The sequence below is a fragment of the Perognathus longimembris genome, chromosome 17 (assembly GCF_023159225.1).
Source record: "Perognathus longimembris pacificus isolate PPM17 chromosome 17, ASM2315922v1, whole genome shotgun sequence".
In the NCBI taxonomy this organism is placed as follows: Eukaryota; Metazoa; Chordata; class Mammalia; order Rodentia; family Heteromyidae; genus Perognathus; species Perognathus longimembris.
This window is the reverse complement of record NC_063177.1, coordinates 37069963-37083888: the sequence shown is the minus strand read 5'-3', so window position 1 is coordinate 37083888 and position 13926 is coordinate 37069963. Positions and strand designations below refer to the sequence as shown.

General features: G+C 39.6%; 1 protein-coding gene across 10 annotated transcripts in view; it reads right to left on the bottom strand.

Annotated features, from left to right (window-relative positions):
• The window catches only part of Cdk12 (cyclin dependent kinase 12), a 110441-nt gene that overhangs the window by 56715 nt on the left and 39800 nt on the right, over window positions 1-13926 (bottom strand). For all 10 annotated transcript variants that reach the window (XR_007213801.1, XR_007213802.1, XR_007213804.1 and 7 more), the window contains exons 8-11: window positions 12571-12672; window positions 5935-6012; window positions 3456-3572; window positions 2867-2998 (exon numbers count right to left, since the gene is read on the bottom strand). Coding sequence is in view for 4 of the 10 variants with exons in the window: in XM_048366649.1 (XP_048222606.1) it covers window positions 2867-2998; window positions 3456-3572; window positions 5935-6012; window positions 12571-12672 (429 nt within the window). In the remaining 6 variants the exon portion in view is untranslated. The remainder of the gene's footprint in view (window positions 1-2866; window positions 2999-3455; window positions 3573-5934; window positions 6013-12570; window positions 12673-13926) is intronic.

The window sequence follows — 13926 nt, the reverse complement described above, 5'->3', positions numbered from 1 at the left end:
TGCTAGCTTTGAGCAAAAAGAAGCCAGGGACAGTGCTCAGGCCCTGAGTTCAAGCCCCAGGACTGGCAAAAGAAAAAAAAAAAGATGGTAATCTGAGGAAATAAAAGCCCAAAGGTTCAAAACTTACACAATGAGAAATGAAGATCTTGTTAAAGCTAGGGACATATTTGCTATAAAAATTCTAGCCAAATATTATTCTTTGTTGACATAATAAGAATAAAAGAGAATTTTATTGGCCAGGTTTCAGGTAAGTATAGCAGTAGAGCTAAGAAAGCAGAGATTGGTTTAGTAATCACTACAAAAATCTAGGAAGGGTGGTAATTTAAAATCTTGGAACCACATAAATATACTATAATTAATCTACCTTTGCAAAATCAGTATGTGTGTTATTCGGTCTGTGAGAACAGAAAACTAGTTCTTCCTCTTGCTATATAATGAGTCTCCATGAGTAGGCATTAAGTTTTTCATTTGTGGAGTTTATTATTTATTACTTGTTATATTTTCTGACTTCACCATACTCAATAGTGCAAATAGTTCAAGCAGGTCAGATCTTACTACAAAATTTCCATGACAAGAATTCTTAAGTTTCAGTGAAAAGCTTTTGTATTTTAAACTATATTAACTGCATCAAAATTCTAGTGAACAGACAAATTTGGACATTTCTTTGGAGATTTACAGTTACTACTTATTCACATATTAATAATCTATACATTTCTTTAAGACACACTTGTCTTTCTTTCCTCCTTTCCTTCTTTGAGGCACTACAGTTTGAACTCAGTTCTTGCTAAGGCAGGCACTAAGCTATCCTGCAACCCTTCTTGTTCTTATTGAGATATGGTGTTGTTTTTTGCCCAGGCAGACTAGAACTAAGGTCCTCTTAACTATGTTTCAAATGTAGCTAGGATAATAGACACACACCACTGTGAACAGCTATTTTTGTGGAAATAGATAGGTCCTCTCAAACGTTTTGCCAAGATGGGCCAGGAACCTCAATATTCTTTATCTCAGCCTCTTGTATAGCTGTAATGATTGATACACATTCATCACTGAACCTAGACAGTCTCTACTGAGCTTAGGGTCTCACAAATGTTTTTTGCCCAAGCTGGCTGGAACCATGATCCTCTTGATATTTGCCTCCCAAGTAGATTGTCTTTTCTTTCGTTCCCTGAGACTCTCATCTCCAATTAGCCACCAGAAAACCGCAAGTGGTGCTGTAGCTAAAGTGGTAGAGTGCTAGCCTTGAGCTGAAGAGCTCAGGGACAATGCCCAGACCCAGAGTTCAAGCCCCACAACCAAAAAAAAGAGGACATTCAAGTAAAAAATATTATCAGTCATAAAACATAAATACAAAGGTAAAAGACTTCATGTACCAGAATGTGGAATAAGAATGTAGGAACTGCTGGGCATTAGTGGCTCATTCCTATAATTCTAGCCACTCAGGAGGCTAAGATCAGAGGATTGTTGCGTGAAGCCAAACAGGCAGGAAAGTCTGCGAGACTCCTATCTCTAATTAACCACCAAAAGGTCAAAGTAGAGCTGTGGTTCAGAAAAGTGGTAAAACACTAGCCTTGGACACCAAACTCAAGAAAGAGCCCAGGTTCTGAGTTTAAGCCCCAGAACTGACACACACACACACAAAGAATGTAGAAACCATATAGATTCTAAAGGACACAGGAAACTCAAAAGATGAGAGATATAGAGAATTTTTTTTTTAAAACATAAAAATTCAATGACCTAGGGCTGGGAATATGGTCTAGTGGTAAAGTGCTCGCCTTGTGTACATGAAGCCCCTAGGTTCGATTCCTCAGCACCACATATATAGAAAAGCCGGGAGTGGCACTGTGGCTCAAGTGTAGAGTGCTAGCTTTGAGCAAAAGCAGCTCAGAGACAGCACCCAGGCCCTGAGTTCAAGCCCCAGAACTTGCAAAAAAAATTTTTTTAATCCATGACCGGAACTATCTTAAATTAAGTCTGTCAATGCAAGTGTGAGAAAAAAAACAACAAAAAACCATGGCCAGCACATATCTAGCTATGTGTTTCAAGCAGATGGAGTGGTTAAGTAAACTAAAAGGTAAGCTGGGCACCAGTGATTCATGCTACTCAGGAGATTGAGATTTGAGGAAGGGGGTTTAAACCCAAGCAGGAAAAAACCCAAGCAGCAAAGTCCATTGAAACTCTTATCTCCAATTAACTACCAAGAAAGCCGGAAATGGAGCTAACCTTGAGCAAAAAAGCTGAGACAGTAGTCAGGTCCTGAGTTCAAGCCCCAGCATCTGCACCAAAATTTAAAAGGAGGAAGGAAGGAGGGAGGGAAGGAGGGAAAGAAAGGGAGAGAGAGAGAGAAAGAAAACTAAACCAGGTACTAACTGGCTCACGCCTGTAAACCTAACTATTCAGGAGGCTGAGATCTGAGAATTGCAGTTCCAAGCCATCCTGGGCAGAAAAGTCCATGAGACTCTCATCTCCAATTAACCACCAGAAAATAGGAAGTGGCGCTGAGGCTCAAAGTGGAAGAGCTCCAGTTTTGAGTAAAAGTGCTCAGGAACAGTGTCCAGGCCCTGAGTTCAAGGCCCAGGACTGACAAAAAAATAGAAAACTAGAAAGAATATTTTCAATGAAGTTGTATAAGGCAATATGCTAGTAGTCTAGAAACAAAAGAAGATTGCTTGAATTAACTACAAACACTGTAATTAAATTTAGTCTCTGTAAAACAATAAAACAAACTTCTTTGTCAGACATAATAGTCAAGGACATCTATCCATTGGTACTTGGCAATCTGCAGTTCTTATAAAGATATATTGAGGTTTCCTCATCTTCTGAGGCTTATGCAGAGGAATAAGGTCACTACAGGGGCACCAGCACTTACTCTGGAGGAGCCATTTTGCTGAGTTCCACATCTTTAAGGAAGTCACTCTGTAGGGTCTGTTCAGCTGTGCAGCGCTTGCTAGGATCTAGTGTCAGCATGTGGTCCAGTAAATCAAGTGCCGCTGAAGGAATGCTGTAGAAAGAAACAAAGAAAGCCTAGGTTCACAATGACTTTATTGTTATCAAACCTATATAACTTTGCCTCAAAAAGTCTCTGAATTTCCATCTTCATATAAAACTAAGGAAAAGGAGCTGGAAGTTGGCTAAGGCAACCAAACATATTTGCTCCCACATAGGTTTAAAAAATGCTATAATACGAGCAAAAAACATGAAGCCAAAGGTTCTGTTCTCTTTTCTTTGGGAAGATCAAAAAGTCTATAGGGAAATTTAAATATTGTTCGAAATATAAGTCTTCTAAATACCTAAAGCCTTTAAAAGAGAAAAATTACAAAAAGGGTTATAAAAAAACACATATAACTGTTTAAAAATAAAATATTGGCTGTAACAAACTGAGACAACACTAAGCCATTAAAAGGTCCTAAAACATAAGCTAGACACAGAAAAGAAATGTACATTTTTTACAAACTCACAAAGAGAATTCTTCTCGTAGGCGCCTTCTATATTGCTTCTTGGGTTTCATGGTATTGAAATAGGGCAGCTTGATAACATCAGGCCACACAGCTGGACAAGGGCTACCACAGAGACGGCTAAAAACAAAGCAAGAAGCAAGAGCAAAGAAGTGAGTCAGCACATCATAAATTCTGAATGTTTTAGGAGCAGAAATTATCATCTGGGGAAACTTTGGTTCCTAGATTAGAGGGCATGACGAAAGATAAAATGTGACCTTATTGCTTTAAGGACAGAAGGAAGGAATACTATAGAAAGAATTCGTTATGGAGGGTGGGGCATAGCTCAATCCAGAGAGTATGAGCCTAGAATGAAGCCCTGGGTTGGGGGGGAGGGAGTTGATAACAAAATAAGAGAGAAAATATAGGCACAACATATTACTTGATTTATAAAATATGTTTTTAGGGACTGGGAATGTGGCTTAGTGGTAGAGTGCTTGCCTAGCATGCATGAAGCTATGGGTTCAATTCCTCATCACCACATAAACAGAAAAAGCCAGAAGTGGCGCTGTGGCTCCAGAGCTCTAGCCTTAAGCAAAAAGAAGCCAGGGACAGTGCTCAGGCCCTGAGTCCCAGCGCCAGGACTGGCAATAATAATAATAACAATAATAATGTGTATATACATATATGTTTTTAATTTTCTACATAGGTATTCATTACTAATTTTATTATATCTAGTGAGTATTAATTTCCTTTACATCCCTACTAACAAGGAAAACTGAGAGAAGACTAAGAAGTTTTTTTGTGTTTTTTTTTGGCCAGTCCTGGGCCTTGGACTCAGGACCTGAGCACTGTCCCTGGCTTCTTCCCGCTCAAGGCTAGCACTCTGCCACCTGAGCCACAGTGCCCCTTCTGGCCGTTTTCCATATATGTGGTGCTGGGGAATCGAAATGAGAGCTTCATGTGTAGGAGGCAAGCACTCTTGCCACTAGGTCATATTCCCAGCCCCAAGACTAAGAAGTTTTTTAAATTGAGAGTTTATTATAATAGTGATATAAAGTCTACAACATGGACTATTTATGTTGTCATTGGTGGGGTGGTATTGTTTGTATGTGCTTTCTTTTTTCTGCTTCTTAGGAGGGGCAACAGGGGAATGCAGAAAGGGAAGGAAGGGTGAACAAGTCCAATCATGGTATTCAGTATACACCATGTAAAAAATAAACAACTTGTGGGCAGAGATGGGAGTGAGAATGGAAAAAGCAAAGGAGTGACACTGTCCTAAAGAGAACAACTCCTCAAATAGTAATGATAATTAAAATAAACATGTCTGCAAGGATTTGTAGCATGGTTCAAGTGGTAAAGTGCCCCACCCAAAGGAAACAGCCCTAGGCATAAATACCAATATCACCAAAAAGAAAAAGAAAAAAGTCTACAAGCCAAGTTCTTGTTCCTCATGTCTGTGCTACCTACTTGGGAAGTGGAAATTGGGAGAATCAAGGTTTGAAGCCAGACAGGTAAAAAAGTTCTCAGACCCTAACTCAATGTTGGATGTATGTATGTACTTGCTACGTGAAAGGCTGAGATCAGAAGGATCTAATTTACATACTAGCCCAGTCAAAATAGTTCACAAGACCCCATCTCAATAGAAAAAGCTGGGTATGATGGCACATACATGATAACTAGTTACTGTGGGAAACACAAATAGGGAGATTGAAGTCCAGACTAAGCTAGACAAAAAGCAAGACCTTAAAAATCTCAAAATCTCAAAAATCAGAGCACCTAGCCTGGTGCCGGTGGCTCATGCTTATAATCCTAGCTACTCAGGAGGCTGAGATCTGAGGATCTCAGTTTGACGTCAGCTCAGGCAGAAACATCCATGAGATTCTTATCTCTAATTAATCACACAAAAAAGCCGGAAATGGAGCTGTGGCTCATAGAGTGCTACCCATGAATAGAAGCAGCTCAGGGACAGCGCCCAGGCCCTGAATTCAAGCCCCAAGATTGATGTGTGTGCACGCAAACTTGCGCACATGCACATGCACATACACATACACACACACACACACCAGAGAAACTAGGCACTAGTAGCTTTTGCCTAGTTTACTGAGAAGGGCTAAAATCTGAAAATCTCAGTTCAAAGCCAGTCCAGGCAAGAAAATCTGTGAGATTCTTATCTCCAATTAGCCACCAGAAAACTGGAAGTGGTGCTATGGCTCAAAGTGGTAGAGTGCTAGCCTTGGATAGCTCAGGGATAGTGCCCCAGCCCTGACTTTAAGCCCCACGACTGACAAAAAAAGAAAGGAAAATTATGTGCAACTATGGCTTTTTTATACAAGAAGACTACGCTAAACCATATGGTAAAATTAAGCAGAGAAACTTACTGGACAATCATTTAATAGTGACAGAAAAACGTTCAAAATTTGAAAATTACATTATCTAATATACATGGACATATAAGAAATGTCACATGGACATATAAGAAATGTCACATGCACAGCTATACCTGATCAGTTCTAGCTGAGCCAGTTCCAGATTGGCTTGAAAAATAGGCTTCTTTGTGAACAGCTCTCCAAGGATGCATCTAAAAGGAGTAAAATTGAGAGGTCAGAAGAGAAATCTCTGGAGTCTTATTAAAGTATTTCTCAATAAACTTTTACAGTAAACTTGGCTGCATTCAAACAAGACCAGAACTTTAGTATCTTAGTTTCCTAAAAGAAAACATTTCTTGCAATAAAAATAAACGGTAAGTATAAAGAATTTAAACTTCCTTACAGATTATATTTTAGTCACCTGTAGAGAATAGTCTATAAAAAGAAAAGTGTCCTTCATTTCCAACATACCATTATAAATTGAGGAAATAAAGATGATTATACAAGGATGCTCACTTATTTCTATAAAGGGAACATTCATTTTTTGTCATTAATCTACTCTGAAAACACACTATAATACAGACCTCTTGGCATTTATTCACAAAGAAAACAATTACGTTATCAATTAGCCAAGATCAGTTGCAAAAGCACTTTCAAATGAATTTGGCTTAGAGACCTTTGTCACTTTGAAACAGGCTGTCAGAACCAAATGAACATATTTATTATAGTTTTAGAACACCCCTTCCCCACAACTTTGACCAACTGTAGAAAGGAAACAATTAACTTTTTGTTTTTTTGCTGAACTCAGAGCCAGGGAATTGTCCCTGGACTCTACCACTAGAGGCATAGCTCTACTTCCAGCTTTCTGCTAGTTAATTGGAGATAAGGTAAGAGTCTCAATGGGCTTTCCTACCTGGGCTCAAACTCTAATACTCAGATCTCAGCTATAATCACTGGTGTGAGCTGCTAGCACCTGGCACAAATAACTTTTTTTTTTTTTGCCAGTCCTGGGGCTTGGACTCAGGGGCCTGAGCACTGTCCCTGGCTTCTTTTTGCTTAAGGCTAGCTAGCACTCTACCACTTGAGCCACAGCGCCACTTCTGGCTTTTTCTATATATGTGGTGCTGAGGAATTGAACCCAGGGCTTCATGTATGTGAGACAAGGACTCTACCACTAGGCCATATTCCCAGCCCACAAATAACTTTTTTTTTGGGGGGGATGGGAGGAGGCAGGGGAGGACATGTTAACCAAGTGGCCAAAATTAACATAATAACTAAAGGGCAAATGAATTAATTACACGTGCAATAACCTCAGAAAAACTATAATATTGCTTATGAGATATTCTAGTCAAAAGTGTATAACCATTAATAAAAAAATTAATTGTATAACTTGAATTCATCCCATAATTGGTCTATACTCTTTGAAACTGTAAATGTCATAAAAGATAAAAAGGCTGCAGAACTGTTCCATAGTAAAGATTTTTTAATGGGGCTGGGGATATAGCCTAGTGGCATGAGTGCCTGCCTCGGATACACGAGGCCCTAGGTTCGATTCCCCAGCACCACATATACAGAAAACGGCCAGAAGCGGCGCTGTGGCTCAAGTGGCAGAGTGCTAGCCTTGAGCGGGAAGAAGCCAGGGACAGTGCTCAGGCCCTGAGTCCAAGGCCCAGGACTGGCCAAAAACAAAACAAAAACAAAAAAAAAAGATTTTTTAAAATGGCAACAAGCCAGACAGAGTGGTACATATCTGTACTCTTAATTAGTTGGGAGGCTTAACTAGTTGACAGGCTGAGATGAGAAGATCACTGGAGTCCATAAATTAAAAGACCAGTCTTTGGGGGCTGGGAATGTGGCTTAGCAGTAGAATGTTTGCCTAGTATGCATGAAGCCCTGAGTTCCATCCCTCAGCCCCACATAAACAGAAAAAGCCGGAAGTGGCACTGTGGCTTAAGAGGTAAAATGCTAGCATTGAACAAAAAGAAGCCAGGGACAGTACTCAGGCCCTGAGTCCAAGTCCCAGGAGTGGCAAAAAAAAAAAAAAAAGATCAGCCTTTGCAATAGTGGAGTGGCTATGTCCAAAAAGACAACGGAGTCTATTACATTATATGATCCTAGACTGAATTCTAGAAGGGGAATTATTATTCCAAGGATATTATTAAGGTACTAATAAACTGGAATATGGAATATATACTAAATTATTGTATTAAATAAGAACCACAAGGGGTGGGAGGTGTGGCTCAAATGGTAGAGCACTAGCCAATGAGCAAAAGGGTCAAGCACTGAGCTTGAGTCCCAGTGTTGGTAAAAAAAAAAAAAAAAACCCAAACCACAAAAAAAAAAAAAAAATCATTCCAGGAATGTTAAACTTCCTGAATTTGATAACTGTACTCTAGTTTTAGAAGAAAGAATCATTGGGGCTGGGGATATGGCCTAGTGGCAAGAGCGCTTGCCTCGTATACATGAGGCCCTGGGTTCAATTCCCCAGCACCACATATACAGAAAACGGCCAGATGTGGCGCTGTGGTTCAAGTGGCAGAGTGCTAGCCTTGAGCAAAAAGAAGCCAGGGACAGTGCTCAGGCCCTGAGTCCAAGCTCCAGGACTGGCCAAAAAAAAAAAAAAGAAGAAGTAAGAATCATTATATTTAGGGACTATATGTTAAACATAAAGAGGAAAAAGAGCAAGTAATAACTTTCATACAGTTCTAGACAAAATATGAAATATACATTTATACACATACTTTATGTATGTTATATAATATGTATGGCATGTGCAAATGTGACTAACATGAATAAATCTCAAAATAATTTATATAAAGAAAAAAGGGCTGGGGAGAAAAAATATGCACTGTATGATTCCACTTATCTAAAACTCTAGAAATTAGTGACAGAAAGCTAATAAAGTGGTTTGGCTGGGACAAGGAGGTACAAGAAAACTTTTTTTCCCTTTCTAGTCCCGGAGCTTAAACTCAGGGCCTGAGCTGTGTCCCTGAGTTTTTTTGCTCAAGACTAACACTCTACCACTTGAGCCACACCTCCACTGCTGGCTTTTTGGTGGTTAATTGGAAATAAGAGTTTCTTAGACTTTCCTGCCCTGGCTGACTTCAAACCTTGATCCTCAGATCTCAGTCTCCTGAGTAGCTATAATAACAGTAGTGAGCCATTGGTGGCAAGCAAAAAACAAAATTTTTATTTCTAATATTTCTCAAATCTTAAGACATAAAAATTAAAGTAGGATTTAGTTCTGTTTCTAATATTAACTGCCACATTAAGCTCCAAATAGTTTTATAAAACTTGGTAAAATAAGAGATAGGTAAAAAGGGAACCCACAGAAAATAGCTAGGTTTTTCAGACTTCATATATAATTAGCTATACTAGTCTTTAGTTACTTCCCTGATCTGCAATAAATACTCCTCCATATTGAGTACTCCAGTTTTCTCTTTAAAGATCATCCTATACAAACATCTTTAGAAGAACTACCATAGTTTACCAAAGTAGTAAAGTCATATAAAAACTGAAGTCCAAATTTATGTCATTGATGTTTAAAGAAAGCCCAATTTTCTGTTATTTCACTTTCCAATTGTTTTCTTCTTTTTTTTCAGACAGGATCTCACTATGTAGGTCAGGCTGGACTTAAACTCAAAATCCTCCCACCTTAACCTCATGAGTGCTGGGATAACACTATGCCCAGCTGGATTTTATATTCCTTTTTATATCATTTTTCAGTCCTTTGGTGGGAAAGTCCATCATTATGCACTGAAGTGACAGGCTATACAAAAAAAAAAAAGTACCAAAGGAGCTATGAACTTTCCCCGTGTATCTTAACGGTGCTTTAGCTTTAGAGCCTACTAGTGACAATTTAAATGTTAATACTATTAAAACAAATAGCCCAGAACACAAACATGCCCAGCTTGAATCAGTTAACTAAAACTTCATTTGATTTAGGTACATTGTCATAAAAGTTTTTTTTAACTGATTATACTCTTTTTTTTTGGGGGGGGGGGGCCAGTCCTGGGACTTGGACTCAGGGCCTGAGCACTGTCCCTGGCTTCTTCTTGCTCAAGGCTAGCACTCTGCCACTTGAGCCACAGCGCCACTTCTGGCCATTTTCTGTATATGTGGTGCTGGGGAATCGAACCTAGGGCCTCATGTATACGAGGCAAGCACTCTTGCCACTAGGCCATATCCCCAGCCCCTGATTATACTCTTGAATGTCAAACTTAAACCTCTACAAGCTCTTCTTAAAGACAATAGAAAAAGGCAAAAAATGGGAAAGTTGACAGGCTTTATGAAGAAGTGGATATTACAGTCATAAAGCATGAAGTGTATCATACTACATAAGAGCAAATAACAAACATGGCTTAAACTATCTATTCCTCCAACACATGGACATATCACTTAACTTCAGTTAAAGGGAGCTACAAGAAATTAAGAGTCTTTTAAAGAAATAGCTGATTTCAGGTCTGGAGTAGGAAATAAATATGTCTATAAGGAATATAAGAAAGACTATCAAAAATTACTATCATTATATCAAGAGAACTTAAGAAATGACCTAACTAAGCTCCCAGTAGCCAAAGATTATGAACAGTATGAACAAGAACAAAGATTATGGCTGGGAGTATGGCCTAGTGGCAAGAGTGTTTGCCTCGTATACATGAATCCCTAGGTTCGATTCCTCAGCACCATATATAGAAAAGGCCAGAAGTGGCACTGTGGCTCAAGTTGGCAGAGTACTAGTCTTGAGCAAAAAACAAAACAAAAAAAGAAGCCAGGGACAGTGCTCAGGCCCTGGGTTCAAGGCCCAGGACTGACAAACAAACAAACAAACAAACAAATAAATAAAGGGGGAGGGGAAATGAGGGAGGAGGTAACAAACAGTACAAGAAAGGTATCCAATGCCTAACATATGAAACTGTAACCTCTCTGTACATCACTTTGACAATAAGAAAAAAAAACCTACCATTTAAGCCACACACACAAAAAAACTATCACATGGAAAAATAAATAAATAAACCTTGTCTTGGGGCTGGGAATACGGCCTAGTGTCAAGAGTGCTTGCCTGGTATATATGAAGCCCTGGGTTTGATTCCTCAGCCTTGAGCAAAAAGAAGCCAGGGATAGTGCTCAAGGCTGGGTTCAAGGCCCAAGACTGGCAAAAAAAAACCCCAACAATAATAAAATCATAATAATTTAAAAAAAGATTATAAGCAGGGCACTGATGATTCACACCTGGAATCCTAACTTAGGAAGCTGAGATAGGAAGTTAGTTAGCTGAGAGATTCTGTCTCCAATTAACCAGCAAAAAGGTTGACTGGAGGTATGGCTCAGGTTAGCCAAGCAAGCAAGAAAAGCGAGTATGAGCCCTGAGTTCAAACCCTCAAACTACCCCATCAAAAAAATAAAGAGAAGCCAGGTGCTGGAAGCTCATGACTATAATCCTATCAACTGTGAGCAGAAAAGCTAAGCTACAGACTCAAGTCCCAGATTGCCCCTTCCCCCACTCCCCAAAAGGAGACTGGGGAATGCAGCCTAGACCTTTGATTCTTGTAACACAAACTCCCCACCTCAGAGAAACATGCTTAAATGGAAAAAAAGCTGTAAGAAAACAATTAATGGGGCTGGGAATGTGGCTTAGAGTGCTTGTCTGTCTAGCATGCATGAACCTTGGGTTCAATTTCTCAGTACCACATCAACTGAAAAGGCTGGGAGTAGCACTGTGGGTTAAGTGATAGAGTGCTAGCCTTAAGCAAAAGAAGCTCAGGGACAGTACCCAGGTCCCTGAGTTCAAGCCCCAAGACTGGCAAAAAAAAAAAAAAAAATCAGCCAAATCCAGACTATGAGAAGTTTATAGAACAAATGACCTAGTTTCCACTAAGGAAATAAGACCAAATCGAGAGATAGAGAAGGGGTATGCCTAATAAAGACTTGAGCTGGAGGTATGGATCAAGTGGTAGAGCTCTTGCCTAGCAAATACAAGGCCCTGGGTACAAACTAAAACAAGACCTAAGCACACAAGCAAAAAAACCCAAACAAATAAAAAATGAGATAAACTGGGTGTGGTGTTTCAGTCCTGTGAGCTCAGCTACTAAGTAGGCTGAGATTGAGAATAGAAAGTTTGAGGCAAGTATGGGCAAATTAGTGAGTCTATTTTTTTTTTTTTTTTAAGAATGAGAAGTAAAAAAAGACCTGGGAAATATTAGGTCACTGGCAGAGTTCTTGTCCAGTATACTAAACATCCTGGGTTCAATACTCAGTACTAAAGAAACAAACAGAAAAGACAAGATAATAACCAACTGCACCTGATTTTATTATTTGAACTTACCTGAAGGTATCATTTGGACCTTAATATAAACAAAGTTAAAAAGACAATCGAGGAAATATTTTATTTCTATCTATCTATCTATCTATCTATTTTTGGCCAGTCCTGGGCCTTGAACTCAGGGCCTGAGCACTGTCCCTGGCTTCCTTTTGCTCAAGGCTAGCACTCTGCCACTTGAGCCACAGCGCCACTTCTGGCCATTTTCTGTATATGTGGTGCTGGGGAATTGAACCCAGGGCCTCATGTACACGAGGCAAGCTCTCTTGCCACTAGGCCATATCCCCAACCCCGAGGAAATATTTTAATAAAATGTTTTTGATGTTAATGCTCAACAAAAAAGGTTTATCTTTCCTTTTGAACTTTCAAAAAAATTGTAAACAGTCAAGGTAAAGAGAAAATAGTACATGTTAACTCTAAGATATGGTCAAAAGAAAAAGGTTAAGAGCCTTACCCGCAGCTCCAAACATCTATGGCTGGTGTATAACGTTCCTCTCCCAGAAGCAGCTCTGGAGGCCGGTACCAGAGAGTAATGACTTTATTTGTGTAAGGGCGACTGAAATGTAAAACCATCGAGATGCAGATTTACAATGACTTTTCATGAAAAAATATAAAACTAATACAACTAGAAATAGATGCCAATTATAGGTTGACCACAGCAAAAGATACAAGTTACAAATAAAGAAATAACTTCATTCCAATGTGCACTGATGTATTTCAGTAGAGGACTGATTTAAGAGTTTAGATAAGCTAGCACCAACCAATGTGAGGACTGAGGTTCAAAGCCAGCCCAGACAGACTTATCTATAAGACCCAAAACTGGCTGAGAGGAAAAAAAAAAAGGTAACAATTTCAGATAATAGAAAACTACTTTTTAAAATTTAATTAATTAATTAATTTATTTTTTGCCAGTCCTGGGAATCAGACTCAGGGCCTGAGCAATGTCCCTAGCTTGTTTTTCCTCAAGGCTAGCACTCTTATCTCCTGAGCCACAGCGCTATTTCTGGCTTTTTCTGTTTATGTGATACTAAGGAATTGAACCCAGGGCTTTATGCATGCTAGGCAAGCACTCTACCGCTAAACCACATTCCCAGTCCCTAGAAAAGTCTTATTAGATACTTAGGAAATAGTTATTAGCAAACAGTTATTTTGATGGTAGAATGTTTGAGAATAAAAACATATTCTTAGGCTGGGAATATGGCTTAGCAGTAGAATGCTGGCCTTGCATGTATGAAGCCCTGTGTTCAAGTCCTCAGCACCACATAAGCAGAAAAAGCTGGAAGTGGCACTGTGGCTCAAGTGGTAGAGTGTTAGCCTTGAGCAAAAAGAAGCCAGAAACAGTGCTAAGGCCCTGAGTTCAAGCCCCAAGACTAGCAAACCAAACCAACAAAAAACATATTCTTTCCTATTTCCCTTGTGATCTCTTTCTTCTTTCCTTATTTATTTATTGTGCCAGTAGTCCTGGGACTTGAACTCAGGGCCTGGGCACTGTCCCTGAACTTTTTTGCAAGGATAGTCACAGCTCCATCTCTGGATTTTGGGTGGTTACTTGGAAATAAGAATCTTCTACACAGAATTTCCTGTCCAAGCTGGCTTCAAAGAAATATCCTAAGATCTCAGTCACCTGAGTAGCTAGGATTACAGGGACAAGACACCGGCACTTCGCTTTTTTTTTTTTTTTTGGCCAGTCCTGGGCCTTGGACTCAGGGCCCGAGCACCGTCCCTGGCTTCTTCCCGCTCAAGGCTAGCACTCTGCCACTTGAGCCACAGCGCCGCTTCTGGCCGTTTTCTGTATATGTGGTGCTGGGGA